The sequence below is a fragment of the Benincasa hispida genome, chromosome 6 (assembly GCF_027475165.1).
Source record: "Benincasa hispida cultivar pf3 chromosome 6, pf3_genome.v1.1, whole genome shotgun sequence".
NCBI classification, from domain to species: domain Eukaryota; kingdom Viridiplantae; phylum Streptophyta; class Magnoliopsida; order Cucurbitales; family Cucurbitaceae; genus Benincasa; species Benincasa hispida.
The window spans coordinates 8,041,638-8,055,569 of NC_143483.1; the positions used below are offsets into that span (position 1 = coordinate 8,041,638).

The 13,932-nt window shown below is 33.4% G+C and overlaps 3 protein-coding genes across 4 annotated transcripts; 2 read left to right on the forward strand and 1 right to left on the reverse strand.

The window, feature by feature from the left end:
• The first annotated feature begins 1,660 nt into the window (after positions 1-1,660).
• LOC120080049 (small ribosomal subunit protein eS19x) lies at positions 1,661-3,209 on the forward strand. Its single transcript, XM_039034591.2, has 4 exons — positions 1,661-1,897; positions 2,321-2,411; positions 2,518-2,701; positions 2,860-3,209. Exons 1-4 carry the CDS (start codon positions 1,814-1,816, stop codon positions 2,930-2,932), a joined length of 432 nt encoding a protein of 143 aa, XP_038890519.1. The 5' UTR covers positions 1,661-1,813; the 3' UTR covers positions 2,933-3,209.
• A 1,766-nt stretch (positions 3,210-4,975) lies between these two features.
• Positions 4,976-7,708, reverse strand: LOC120079582 (microtubule-destabilizing protein 60-like). Of its 2 annotated transcripts, XM_039033814.2 has the most exons (8): positions 6,537-7,708; positions 6,384-6,429; positions 6,203-6,295; positions 5,987-6,106; positions 5,800-5,898; positions 5,623-5,682; positions 5,448-5,542; positions 4,976-5,355 (listed from the first exon to the last, which is right to left on the reverse strand). In XM_039033814.2, exons 1-8 carry the CDS (start codon positions 7,430-7,432, stop codon positions 5,235-5,237), a joined length of 1,530 nt encoding a protein of 509 aa, XP_038889742.1. In that variant the 5' UTR covers positions 7,433-7,708; the 3' UTR covers positions 4,976-5,234. The 2 variants fall into 2 exon arrangements, with proteins under 2 accessions (XP_038889742.1, XP_090170705.1); XM_090314579.1 differs by lacking the exon at positions 4,976-5,355 and having other exon boundaries at positions 5,444-5,542; positions 6,537-7,514.
• Positions 7,709-11,722: 4,014 nt separating this feature from the next.
• LOC120079001 (calmodulin-binding protein-like protein) lies at positions 11,723-13,665 on the forward strand. The gene is made up of 2 exons (XM_039033155.2): positions 11,723-12,533; positions 12,613-13,665. Exons 1-2 carry the CDS (start codon positions 11,955-11,957, stop codon positions 13,396-13,398), a joined length of 1,365 nt encoding a protein of 454 aa, XP_038889083.1. The 5' UTR covers positions 11,723-11,954; the 3' UTR covers positions 13,399-13,665.
• The last annotated feature ends 267 nt before the right edge of the window (positions 13,666-13,932 follow it).

The following is a 13,932-nucleotide window of genomic DNA, read 5'->3' on the forward strand; positions in this document are numbered from 1 at the left end:
GGCGTCCCAGTTTCCAAAATTACCTCTCGATGCCGACGACATCAACATACGTAGGTATGCACGAGCATACATTATGCAGCTTATTGTAGGATTTTTGTTCGCTAACAAGTCGAACACTCTAGTACATCTCATGTTTCTCCCTCCACTGTCTAATTTCGAGCATGCTAGTACGCACTCATAGGGTGGTGCCTGTCTTGCATGGCTTTATAGAGAACTTTGTCGGGTTACCAATGCACAAGCGTTGGAAATAGTGGGACCGCTGATACATGTATGCGCTTATGATAGATTTTCAATTATAGCACCATAAGTCCAGTTACAGGCCCTACGTCATCGTCCACTTAGTGTCAGGTATTATTTCATTTATATATTTATTTCATTATCATTTTATGTAAGAATATAAATTAATTGTATTTTTTTTATAATTTTAAATGGATTGGTATATTAGCTGCCTCTGAACAATCAGCAAATATGTTGCTAGTATACCAAAAAATATTTGAAAGACTGATGCACAATCAAGCAACAAATGTATATATAAATGAATATTTAAAACATTTGGTCAAATTAATTGGGTATATAATTATCTTATTTTCTTGCCATATTAATTAGATGCCATACATGCAAGATATTTAGTCATCATTACTTGATTACTGTCGTGATGGTCAAGACATCTAGTTGACCGTTAGCCCTCTTATATGCTTCCATATAGTAGAGTGATATCATCAAGATCGTGTGTTGAGACAGTTTGGTTTGCGAAAAATGGTACCTTCATTGTGCTATACACTCCTAGAACTATACTAGATTAATTTAAGAGGTAAGCATGGCCAAGATTGACGTCGAATTCATGCGAAATATATATCCTACTGTCATGCACGACATGATCGTTGTGCACAGGGAGAAATAAAAAATACACCAGCTGTATCAGACGATACTTTTCCTGGTACGATTCATCACAAGGTGATTTATCACACATGATGACGTTTACTATTACGAGAGATTTAAAATCAGACATTTCCCAAATATATGATATGAATATTGTTTAATATTATTTTTTTCATCGTACAAAATAATTTTATCGAATAAGTACAACAATATTCAGTACAACACGATTTACTAGAGTTGGGTTCAATGTGTGATCAACAAGCAAGACGATTCAATGTTGCTAATACTAATTGAAGACGTATTTGTCGTAGACGACAACGACAACAGGGCGAAACTAATTTAGAGGCACATGAAGACAACCCATGTGGGGTAAGGACCAGGGGTCGTCTTTAAATTTCATATAAACTTCTATTTTCAAATTAAAGAACTAATCGTAAATCTTCTGAGATGTACTAAGTGAAGTCACAATTTTTTTTGATTGATTAAAATTGAGGATTACTTAAAATTAGAAAATAAACATTTAAATTGATTAAAAAAAGAAAAAAAAGAAAATATAATTTACAATTAAATATATAATTAATTTTAAAAAGAAAAAGTAATAGTGGACCCGGTCCACAAGTACGTGGTTGACCAATCCACCGTCTGTGATGATGTGGTGTTGACTGGATTAAAGCTTAATACCATGTACACGATTTCTCTTCCCACCAAATCTATCGTATTTTTATCAATACTTTCAATTCCCACCTATTTTTAAAAATTCTTTCCTATATATCCCATTTTTGTCATTATTTAAAAAATCAACTATAGTTTTTAACTTTCTCCCCAAAAATGTAACAGGCCAAGCCCAACTGAACCATCAACTAATATAAAACGCTGCGGAAGCCCTAGCCCTAGGGTTACTCTTTCTCTCTCGATCATCTGCACTCGCTCAACCATGGCGACGGCGAAGACTGTGAAAGACGTCTCCCCTCACGAATTCGTCAAAGCTTATGCTGCTCATCTCAAGAGATCCGGAAAGGTATCGTTTTTTCCATCTGTACTTAGCATTTGTTGATTTGGTAGCTTACAGAAGTTTAATGTGGATTGATGAGAGTATTCTAGGATGTCAATTTTGTTCATCGAGTTATGGCTAGGCTTGTTTCTCTGTGGTTTGTTGGAGCTTTAGGGTTTCGGTTGATCCAGTTTTTGTTAGAATCGTAATGTGCTCCTGATTTATATGAATCTTTCAATTCCTTTGATGAATACTTCGTTCTTACCAGTCTAGTTGGTTGATTTCGTAATGCCCCTAGTTTTGTTACATGATTTTAATTCAGTTACTATGAATTGTGGGCATTCTGTTCCTGACATGTTATAACTTGTGGATATTATATGTTCCTTGTTCGTTAATGAATCGACTAGGATCTGTTTTAACTTGGTATTCTATTCAATAATTGCCAAGCAGGTTGAACTACCCCCTTGGACTGATATAGTTAAGACTGCAAGATTCAAAGAATTGGCACCTTATGATGCTGATTGGTATTATCTGAGAGCTGGTCGGTTCTCTCTTTTCATTCACTAAAATGAATTGCTGCTAATATGTTTGTAAATGTTTACTGCCTTCATTCATCGTCTCATGATCACCTTTTCAAACTCATTCAGCAAGCATGGCTAGGAAAATCTATTTGAGGGGTGGACTTGGTGTGGGGGCTTTTAAGCGGATTTATGGTGGAAGCAAAAGGAATGGTAGTCGCCCTCCACATTTCTGCGAAAGCAGTGGTGCTATCGCCCGTCATATTTTACAACAGTTGCAGGAAATGAACATTGTTGATGTTGATCCCAAGGGGTGAGTACAGAGTTCTTATATGTTTAGCCCTTGCATCTCTGATGTTTCGAGTTTAATGCCAACTGATTGAACTTAATGATTGAACTAAAGTTATAATTGAATCTGATCATGGTTGATGTTGTTGATTGATATCTTTTTATCTCTGGATGTGTTTGCAGTGGTAGAAGAATCACTTCAAGCGGTCGACGCGATCTTGACCAAGTTGCTGGCCGGATTGTTGTTGCCCCTTGATTGATGAAGAGAGATTTGTGTGTTTGTTGATGAGATACCACCTTGAAAATTTTGGATATTCAGAATGAAGCTAAGCTTACTCACATGTTTTCATGGGTTTTGGATATGGTTTAAAAGTTCATTTTCATTTCCTTGGTCATTATTTATGGGTCTTTAGGATGAAATATGTTTTTTCAATTATTATCAGGAGTAGCCTGTATGATGCTGAGAAATGGACCTTCTGTAGTAATTTTTTGACATATCATATCGATTATCAATAGAGTTTGCTGTTTGTCTACTTAGAGTGTTTTCATTTTTTGTAATATATCAACTGTTTGGATTATCGTATCAAATATCAAACGTTAACAACAAATTGTTAATTATAATAAAATCTGAAATTTAATAATGAAAATGTTGTGAATTAGGATTAGAGCTTGAGCTTGAGATTTATGAATTCGACTTTGTTGTAATCTTCTGCAATTGATGGTATAATTTTTTAACTTCCGTTACTTGGATTTATTCATTTAGGCTCTTGTGAATTCCTTTTTAATTAAAAAAAACGTAAAATTAAAGAAGTAATTTAGGCCTTCGTTACCTCATTTTTTTATTATGCTTTTTCACCTTCATGTAATTTCAATAACAAAATCAAGATTTTAATAATTGCTTTATTTTAGGTTCTGTTTGGTAATTGATTTGGTCTCATTTGGGAACTGTTTTATTTTTGAAAGTTAAGTTTATACATTCATTTGTTATCTACTCTTCATTTTGAGAACTAAAAATAGTAGCGTTTAAAAAGTTTTTGGAATTTGGAATTTGGTTAAGAATTCAACCTTTTATTTAAGAAAGATGTAAATCATGGTAAGAAATGTGGAAGAAATAGACTTAATTTTCAAAATTTAAAAATTGAAATGGTTACCAAATGAGATTTTCATTTTCATTTTTGGTTTTTGAAAATTAAGCATATTTCCTTTCAATTTGGTACAATGATTTGCATCTTACTTTAAGTGCAAGGGTTGAATTTGTAGTCAAATTCAAAAAGTAAAAGCAAGTTTTCATTTAATAATCATTTGGTTTTTTATTTTTGGTTCTTTAAAATGAAACCCATAGATACTCTTATCTTCAAATTTCTTCCTTATTATCTTGTTTAAAAAGCCAACACAAATTTGAAAACTATATAAAAAGTTGTTTTTGCAAATCGTTGTAAAAATGGAGAGGAAATATGTTTAATTTTCAAAAACTAAAAATAAAAAATGAAATGGTTACCAAGATCTACTTTTTTTTTTTTCCTTCAAAATTTGGCTTGATTTCTTAAACAATTGGTAAAAGGTAGATAAAAAAAGAAGAAATTTGGAGCTGGAAGTACTATCTATATATTTAATTTTCAAAAATTAAAAACAAAAAACAAAATAGTTACTAAATAGGAATCTAATATTTAATTTGATTGGATTATTTAGAACAATTTTTAGAAAAAAAATTATAAGTGAGATGAGTAATATATGCTTATTTTCCTAAAACAAAGCATAAAAACAATATAACCATTAACAAGTAGTATCTAAAATTTCCTTTTTTTTTTCCTCTTTTTTTAAAGGAAAAAAACTATTAAAACAGCCTCCTCAAAGATAACGGAGAAGAACCAAACCGGTAACACAAAAGAGTCCCTAAACACATCTTCAGAGAGGGAAGAAGGGGAATAACAAAATCAGTCCTAAAACTACCAAAAGTCACCGTCGTACGAGTAACAGTGAGCCACCCCATTCGCAGATCTCGAACACCAAGCGAAAGAGGATGCACGAGGAGCCTCAGACAAAGAAAGAATCTCATCCACCAAGCCACTCAACTCGGAAAGATCGTTACCCTTAACATTTTCTTAAGCTTTAAGAAGATGAATATGAAATTTGTTTTTTTGAATCTTGAAATTTCTCATGTTCTTAATATATCTAATTTTAAATCTAATAGGTCATATTTGAAAACGTCAGTTCATAGATGTGTTGGATTCAAAATTAAAAGGTTAGATATTTGTGAGTGATAAAGTGTCAAAAATAGGTATGTTAATTTCAAGAAACCTGAAGATAAAACTATTGAATACAAAATATAAAATTAATTTTAACAAATGACACATTATTTCTGTGTAAGCCAAGCAACTATAATCGGTTGCCTCATTTGTCATCATTATATATCAGCTTTCACAAAGAATACACAATCAGAAAACTTTAACCCAACAAAACTAAACCCAAATTTGCTTATTCAGAGAGAGAGAGAGAGAGAAGATGAACACTATGTCACAGAATTTTAAGAGAGTTGTTTCTTCAGTCTCCCTTCTTCTTCATGGTTGACACTGAAAGGTATAATGGCTCATATCATTCCATGACAAGCAGGACTTTATCTTCTTCTGCTGTGGGATATGAAACTTTGGTTCCTTAGGTATAGTTGGAAGCTTTGCTGACCTTTTAATAACCAAAAAAGCCCCTTTTAATGACATTCTTCTCTCAAGGTTTCTCAAATGAAAATGAAATTTAAACTAACTTTTGTTCTTTACCTTCTAGGAATGAAGGGCCTATCAAAATAAGGCATTGGTTGTGCCTTTGGAACCAATTCCTTTCGCAACCTCTTTAGTTCTTCCTCCTCAGCCATCTGTTAGTTATCATAAAAACCAAACAAATCAACACATAATATGAATTAATTGATAGCCATTTCATATTTTTTTTCTATACCTTCCGTTGTTTCTCTCTTTCCATCTTGTATTGTTCTATCACAGACGACTTCTCTGCTACCTTCTCGTTAACAAAAACAAACATGGATTTATGAATTTGAGTTGCAGGCCATATATCATATTACTTTACTTTTCACAAGGGATTAACAGAAGTTCTTTCCTGAGATCAGAAAACCACCTGATGATCGAACTCGGCGCGTTCTATTGCCCTTACATCACTGTGGAGAACCAGATCCACTGGTATTGTAATTTCCTTCACAGGGGGTTTAACAAGGCACTGCAAATGGATATGGGCATTTTTCTTTTAAGCACTAATGGAGCATTCAAGAGCTGAAGTTCAGTTCAACACATGAAAAGGATTATACCTCTGGTTCATCAGTTGTCCATGGAAGACCTTGAGCAACTGGTATTCTTTGTCTCTCTTCCTCTATCATTGTTTCTTGTACCCTTTTTAGAAATTCTTCTTCCTTCTCCTTTCCTCTTTGCTGCAAATTCAAAAGAAACAAAGAAAGAAACGATTGTGAATTTGTGAATTTGTGAATTTAGCTGAAATTTTCATGGTATATTCCCATTTTGCTTACTTCTGTTCTGAGCTTAAATGGCTTCTGCCTAGTGACTTTCAGCTGCTTTTTCTTCCACCTACTTCCACCAATTGTGCCTGCAGATTCAGTGCTCTGAAAATCAAAACAATCATTAGAATTACCAATCAGTTCACTCAACAGTTCATTAACAATGATCTTCTCACAGTAAGTCTTCACTTACATTTCTTCTGCTTCTTCTACCCCCATTGGAAGTCCTGCTTGAAATACTGAAGTTAGAAAGAAAACACCAGGAGTTAGCCTATAATAACAAAAGAAAATGGATTCATTCTCTTCAAATATACACTAATGTGGTAAAAGTAACTAAGCCACCAACCTTCCACGGGATCCGTCCCAAGAAGATGAAACTGAAACTCGAGAATCCAAACCGAGATTTTCCAATGTCAGAAATAGCTCCGACGGGCTAAACGAAGAAGATGATTCACTAACCTTTGGAGGAGGTAATCCTGGCAGTGCCCATTTCATCACCTTGCTCTTTCCTTTCATGGGCTTCTCTTGGTTTTCTAGTTGCTTCTCCTCATTCTCATCACTCTCTTTTGCAACCTGTATAGTTCTGAGTTTCTCAAACGCCATTACCAAATGCTTTACTTTCCCAGATCCTGTTTCTGGAATACTATTCCTTGCTGTCTCTAACAGCCTTTCCCTTCTTCTCTTGATCATCGAACTATTCGCTCGTTCGGGTGATTCGTTCTCTCCATTAACAACATGATTCTCTGCTTCAGTCCTGTCTTGAATAATCAATTTCCTCTCCATTTCTTCTTCAAGTTCAATCTCAGCCCTAATTTCCCCAATTCCACCATTTTGATTCTTGAAAAACTCCTCTTGAGAAGCTCTTAGTGTCTCGTAAGCCGAACACAAACACTTCTTCGCATCACTTCCATTTCTAACTTCACACTTACAGTCAGTCTTAGATTTCCCAGCTTTCTCCTTCTTTGAATTCTTCTTCGCTACTACAAACTTCCTCTCCCGAATCTTGTACTTCGGCGAGTTCAAAACCACACTAGGGTTTTTCGCAGCCGATTTCTGAGCCGTCTTTGCAGATTTCATCAAAGGAGAAGATTTCGAGAGCTTCGGAACTGGGCTAATCGAATCATTAACATTCGGATTCGTATTCTCGGAATGCCTCGAAACTTCTTGAATCATCTTCGATCTAGATCCCGTTGAATCTTTTAAAGGGGTCACTGTTCCGCCGTTCTTGCCGATCGAATCCATTTGCCCGAGACTAAAACAGATCGAAAAATGGGAAGAATTTTTCGCCGCCGGTGGGGGGGGGGGGGGTCGAATTCGATTGTCTTCAGAACCGAAAGGAATTGAATCGAAAGGATATATTCGAAACGAAGGGGGAAAAATGGAACGTTGAGGAGAAAACGCTCTGTGTAACGGCTAGTATTTGTGGGTCGTTCGATTAAAATTTGAAATTGTGTTCAATTTGCAGACCGTTGGATTAACCCTACTGGAGCTTGGTTTTGATGGATTTAACTTACTCTCGTAGCAACCGTTGTGACCATGGCTACTTGAGAGAAAAGAGGCCCAACGATGAGATGTTATTACAAATTTGCCCTTTTACTAATTTATCAATATTATAATTCGATTAAATTATAAGTTTAACCTCAAAAGTTTTGTAAAGTTGAGACTCGTAACTTATAAATTAAAATCATCCATTTTTAGATACTTTTTTTTTAGTAAAATAGGAGCCGAGAGATTCGAACCATTGGCTTCATAATCGCTAATATATATAGATGTCTACTGAACTATGGTTTTTTTGGTATTTTCTTTCATATGTACATGACATGTTAATTATGTGTTTTTTTCTTACAAAACATGTTAATTATATATTAATTATAAATTACTTGATAAGTTGATTTTGGACATTTCAATTAAAAAATCAATGCTTCATATAAAGCTTAAACTACTACAGTAAGTCAAAATGAGCATACCTTAATTAAATTAAAAGGTTCAATCACTCTCTTCCATGTTGAAAGAAAAAGCCAAGTAAATGACAACGACTTATAAAAAGTGAACATACTCGACTATAATTGGCATGGATTACCTTCATATAAGTTGGAGGTTTGAATCCCCTTACTTTCATTTGTTGTACTTAACAAAAAGAACTTATACAAGATGAAAGTTAAGATTTTACTATATAATGTTTAAAATATAGAGATTAAATCAACTTAATTGGGATTGTTTGGGGCGGTTATGGAATGAGTTTGTAATATAATATAATCCAAAACCCATGTTTGGATTGAGCGTTTTGGACTCGATTTAAAATACCAAACTCATTTCGTTCCCATAGTTTTCAATCAACCATTTTTTCCACCGTTTTTACGCTTCACAATCTCATTTCCATTCTACCATCGATTCTTCACGTATTTCAACATCCCTCAGATTCTCAGTAATTTTGATCACATTCCAGTCTTCTAAACAACCTCTAAAATTTTTGGAGGTCTTATATATTAACTTTTGTGATTTAAAAAGTTTCAACCAAGATTTTTGAAAAGACCGAATGCTTTAGAGTCCTTGCCATAATTCATATGTTGTTTTGAAAGCTTTAATTTAAGCCATGGATTGTTTGAGTTTTACCTTAAGTCCTTTGATGGCTGAGTTGAAAGCAAAAGGTAAGGGTTGAAATAATCTTTGAAACTTGGTTTCTTCTGTGAGGAGGTGTTATCTCTCATATTTGAGTTGGGCAATAGCATATTTTCTCATTTGGAGTTTTGTTACAATGTGCTCGTACGTCTAAGGCATTGGAAGAGTAAAGTAACTCTCTCTACGTACCATATCTTAAGTGGTTTTCTTCGTTTGTGTCTCTTGATGTGATTTTATAGTTAGTTGTATTGTTGCTTCTTTCTAAAAAAAATGTATTTTTTACACAAATCAAGTTTTTTTCTTTTCTTTTTTTTTTTTTAGTGAAGATGATCGTCAGATTTTCAGATGGTTGGATTGGGATGGGTGCTCCAAAATCACCTTGGTCGTGTTCGTCTTATTGGTATGAAGTCTATCCCAAGATGCTTTGAGATTAAGTATCTTGAAATTTTGGCAATTAACGAGGGTTTATGTAGCTATTCCAAACGTCCGATCTTAAAAAAATCATTGTGAAATCTAACTATTTTGAGATGATTAATCTCTTAAATAACATGATCACCGCGGTCTCATCTTATAATACTTCAGGTGCTAATGAAATTATTTTAGTGAAATTTAACTGTCCAACCTTGGCAAGAACGACGTTCCGTCTCTAAGGTGTCGTATCTGATTGAGGATATGATGTAGGACCCGTGATTTTTAGCCTTTCGGCAACACAAAATTTTAGTACATTTTCTTATGAAACCGACTTTGAATGAGTAGATGTCTTTTATCCTATATACTCCCTACTCTCAATGGTTATTCTTTTTGTTGTCTTTTGATTTGGTGTTCTTCTTTAGTTTGTAGTGATTGTCTTTGGGGAAAAGGAGAGAGAAATGTTATGATTGATTTTTATAAAAATGAGTTTTAGATTGAAGAGTACTTTTTTGCCAAGTAAACTGTGGTTATTATTATTTTTTTTTATTTTTTTAATGATAAATAATTAAAAATCAAAGACTAAAAAATATATGCTCTAAATTGATAAAATAGTTCTTTCGTGTCTCTACTCCACCAACCAAATCACATCCATAAAGACATTCCATTAATTTTACTTCAAGAAAGATGACCCATTATTTTGAATTACTTGTTTAGAGAAAAAAAAAACATTAATCGTTTTAAATGATAAAACTGTTAAAAATATTTTCAAGTATAATAAAATATTATTATCTATTAGTGATAGAGTGTGATAGACATCTATCATTGATATTAATAGATGTTCATCATGGTCTATTATGATAGATAGTAAAATTTTGTTATATTTGTAAATAAGTTGACTAATTTTCTTTTATTTGAAAACAAACTTTAGAAAAGGTATTTTTATCTTTTGTTGGTTTAAAATGTTTAAATCATCTACTCACAAAAAAAATCAGAATCCAACAAAAACATAATGAAATGAGTATAATTCAAGGGTTGTTTTTAAATATAGAAAAATGAATCAAAATATTTACAAAATTTTGCTATATTTTGTAAATATTTTAAGCAGTTTTACCATTTGAAATAATTATCATAATTTAATGATAATTGACATGTATTATCTATCTTAATATTGGATATTCAAATCCAAACTTCATATGATGTTCCCTTATTTATTTGTACCTACTAACTTTTGTAAAATGGTATAAAGATCTCTAATTTATCTATTTTTTCATTTTTTTAAGGTAAAAAAAGTGGATTACACTACGAGAAATGGACATAAATCATAAAATAGTATAAACGACCAATTAGGTTGGCTTGAATATTATGTCACATAAGCACAATTTAATTGATTAAGCTATTTACTCTTTCCCTTCCATTTGATTTTTGAACTAAAAAAGTATTCTTATTAAAAAAAGAAATATATATTTTTTTTTATTACAAAAGAAATCTAACTTAGTTTTGCATCAACATTGGTAAAAAGATTAACCCGATCTACTTATTACATAGTTTGATGAACATAATTAGAGCGTGTTTGGAATATATTTTCAAGTGATTAATTTTAAAAATGAACCTTTTTTTTTATAAAAAAAAAAATCTAAGTGTTTGGGAACCACTCAAAATGAATTTTGGAAAAAATAAATTTATAAAATAAGTTGGTTTAAGAGAAACAATTGAAACCAATTTTTAGAAAAATGAATTTTGAGTTAATTGATAATCTTTCTCTAATTTGTATGAGAAACTCCTACCACTACTGTCGTCAAACTCCAACCACCATTGCCACTGGCAAATTTCTGTATATTAATTTGATATTATTAAAAACATTTTTAATATATAATAAACCAAACAAACTTGTATACAAAAATACTTTTGAGAAAGAGTTGTCAAAAACATATGTGTTTTTATTTTAAGGAATTATTATCAAGAGTCTTTAAATAAAAAATGAATTTTTGAAAAACATTTTTTTCTAAGTCATTCTAAACAGACCTTTAATATGATTTAAAATTCAAATTTACTATCTCATCTTTTTTTATTTGAAAAGAAACATTTTGGACACATCCTTGTCCTTCAACCAAGGATGAAATTATTTGATGATATACTCTAAATTGAAAAATTCGACATTGATATTATCTATTGATATGTCTGATATCTTTTATAAATGATGGTAAAATATAAAAAATGTCAATCTCTTTAATCCAATAAGAATAAGAATACCTTGTTAGAGTGAAAATAATATAATCATAATGGAATTTTATCAATAGATTAATTGTAATGGATCAAAATCGTAAATATAATTGGATTGTTTTTTATCACATCCACATATAATTATGAATTTACTATATTTACTGTTGCCTTATGTTGACATGAACTCCATTTCAAAGGGAAGGGAAATGAAAAAAAAGTAATTGACACCACATTTTACTACGCACATGTGGGTATATTTTATCTTATTTATAAACTATAAACAATATTCATTAGGTTAAAAAAAAAAAAGCAAAAAACAAAAAACAAAAACAAAAACAAAAGGATCGCCAAAATCGAAGTCCCTTTCCCAGCCTTCTTACACATCCATCGTGGTGGCTCCCTATTCTTGTTCTTCAATTGAAGACCACCATTTTCCCCCAAAACCCCAAACCCTTGAAGATTCTCCATCCCTATCTCACTGATCAATCTTCAAGCTTCAATCTTCAAGCCTCTAATGGCGTCTCATCACCATCCTCATCAACCCCATTTCCAGCGGACCCATCTTACCTCCGCCTGTTGCTGCGGCGGCGGAGATTTCACCACTCCCTGCTTCCAAACCCACCAGCTCCCGCCGTCTCCCTCCGACCCCCTTCTTCAAGCTCTTGCTTCTCAAATCCTTCAATCCGCCCAATTTCACCACTACCCAACTCTCCGTTCCCAAAAATTTCAATCCCATTATCAGTTTCTCAATCCCCAAAATCAGAAGAAGCAAGAAATTCCTCAAGTCCTCCACCATTCTACTGTCTCATCTCTTCTCTCCCGCATCGAAGCTCTAGAATCCTCTCTCCCTCGTGTTTTTGGTTCTCATCTTCCTTCCCCATCTCTCCGGCACGTTGCTGCCAGTACAATCCAGACCCATTTTCGAGCGTTCCTTGTCCGGAGATCCCGAGCATTCAGTGAGCTTAAAGATCTCGCCATCATCAAGTCTAGATTTGAATCTCTTCAATCGTCGCTGTCCAATGGATTCCATTTTGATCGTAAAGCCATTTCTCTCAAAATAATGGATTTTCTTCTCCATCTCGATTCCATTCAGGTAAAAGAAATTTTGTGGGTGCCTTCCGTTTTTCTTCTACTTTTATTGTAATTGATTGTTTCTGTGATCTTCTTCTCAGGGTAGTGATCCAATGGTCAAAGACAGCAAGAAATCCCTCATCAGAGATTTGGTTCAGTTCTTGGAACGAATTGATAACTTTGCTGTGAAGAGGAACGGACTTCCAGTTAAGGCAATGAAAAATCTGAGGTTAGGTCAAGATGTTAGTAAATCTAGGGTTTCTTCTAATCCTAAGCATAAAAGCTATGATAATCAGAAAGAGACTATAGAGGAATTAAAGAGCAGAGTTGAAAAGATTTGTGAGCGTTCAAGAATTTTTGAGAAGAATGAGAAAGATTTGAATGCTAAAAGGTTTCACCATGTTGATGATGATGATGAGGAGGAGGAAGAGGAGGAGGAGGAGCAGTCCCCTAGAATCATTATCAAAGACAAAAATCAAACCCGAAATCGGAATCTTGCGGAAGCCCATCAAATTCTTCAACCTAGAGTAAAGAAAAGTGTTAGATTTGCTGAGAATGGAAACTTATCTAGAGTTTTAGGTAGCAATAGTCCCCATGAAGATTATGGTGTTTTGGATGAAAGGGATTCAAGTGATGAACTTGTGGAGGATACTTGCAATGAAGCAGTGGAGATCAAGGAGTTTTCTGAGGAAGCTGAGGATGAAGAAGAAGCTCATGGAGATGGTGGATCTTCAGAGGTCAGTGATGGAGAAAGAAACCACAGAAGGAAGATTAGTAGTAACCATGGAGGTTCTACATTCACTCCTCCTTTACCTTTAAAGATGGAGAATAAAGCTGATTTGATGAAGAACAGAAAGTCTCTGAAATTTTTTGGGATGAGTATGTAAACTTTAACTAATTGTTAGCTGTTTTTAGGTTTGGAAATCACTATTGATTATGGCATCATCTGGTTTCAAATTGTTCATGGATGTGATTCTCTGTTTTGTTTTATTATCTCAAATACAAGAGGCTTATTTGCTTTCTAGGAAGCTTTCATTCTTTGAAGATGTGATATTTGTAATTGATGCTTCTGGAGTTGTTTGTAAGAAGACCCTCTTGGCAAATAACTTGCCTGTGTTCTTCTGTAAATGAAGCCTCAGTTTTTATTTGTTTCATCCTTTTGCTTTATCAAAATTCCATTTACCTGTGGAATCAATACCTCAAGGCTCTTCTCATTTGTCTGAAAATGAACCTTGCTTCACTTGATCAACCACCACTAAGATATGGGAAATTTCTAGAGAAATGGGAAATAATTCCTTTTAAGTTTCACCTTTCACAACTAGCATGTTTTTTTAGAACTCGTTGGTAGATCTCGATCGATGTAGATCGAGAAAAACTAGTTTTACGAGTTTTCGAAAAGCATGCTGAAATAATGAATGTGA

What these genes read in the sequence shown, in the direction of transcription:
- LOC120079582 (XM_039033814.2), bottom strand. Translation starts at nt 7,432, where the DNA reads ATGGATTCGATCGGCAAGAACGGCGGAACAGTGACCCCTTTAAAAGAT. An exon ending in GTAGAAGAAGCAGAAGAAAT is followed by an intron (nt 6,296 to 6,383) that starts GTAAGTGAAGAC and finishes TTTGATTTTCAG; the next exon opens with AGCACTGAATCTGCAGGCAC. An exon ending in CATTTAAGCTCAGAACAGAA is followed by an intron (nt 6,107 to 6,202) that starts GTAAGCAAAATG and finishes TTGAATTTGCAG; the next exon opens with CAAAGAGGAAAGGAGAAGGA.
- LOC120079001 (XM_039033155.2), top strand. Translation starts at nt 11,955, where the DNA reads ATGGCGTCTCATCACCATCCTCATCAACCCCATTTCCAGCGGACCCAT. An exon ending in TCCATCTCGATTCCATTCAG is followed by an intron (nt 12,534 to 12,612) that starts GTAAAAGAAATT and finishes TCTTCTTCTCAG; the next exon opens with GGTAGTGATCCAATGGTCAA.
- LOC120080049 (XM_039034591.2), top strand. Translation starts at nt 1,814, where the DNA reads ATGGCGACGGCGAAGACTGTGAAAGACGTCTCCCCTCACGAATTCGTC. An exon ending in ATCTCAAGAGATCCGGAAAG is followed by an intron (nt 1,898 to 2,320) that starts GTATCGTTTTTT and finishes ATTGCCAAGCAG; the next exon opens with GTTGAACTACCCCCTTGGAC. An exon ending in GTTGATGTTGATCCCAAGGG is followed by an intron (nt 2,702 to 2,859) that starts GTGAGTACAGAG and finishes ATGTGTTTGCAG; the next exon opens with TGGTAGAAGAATCACTTCAA.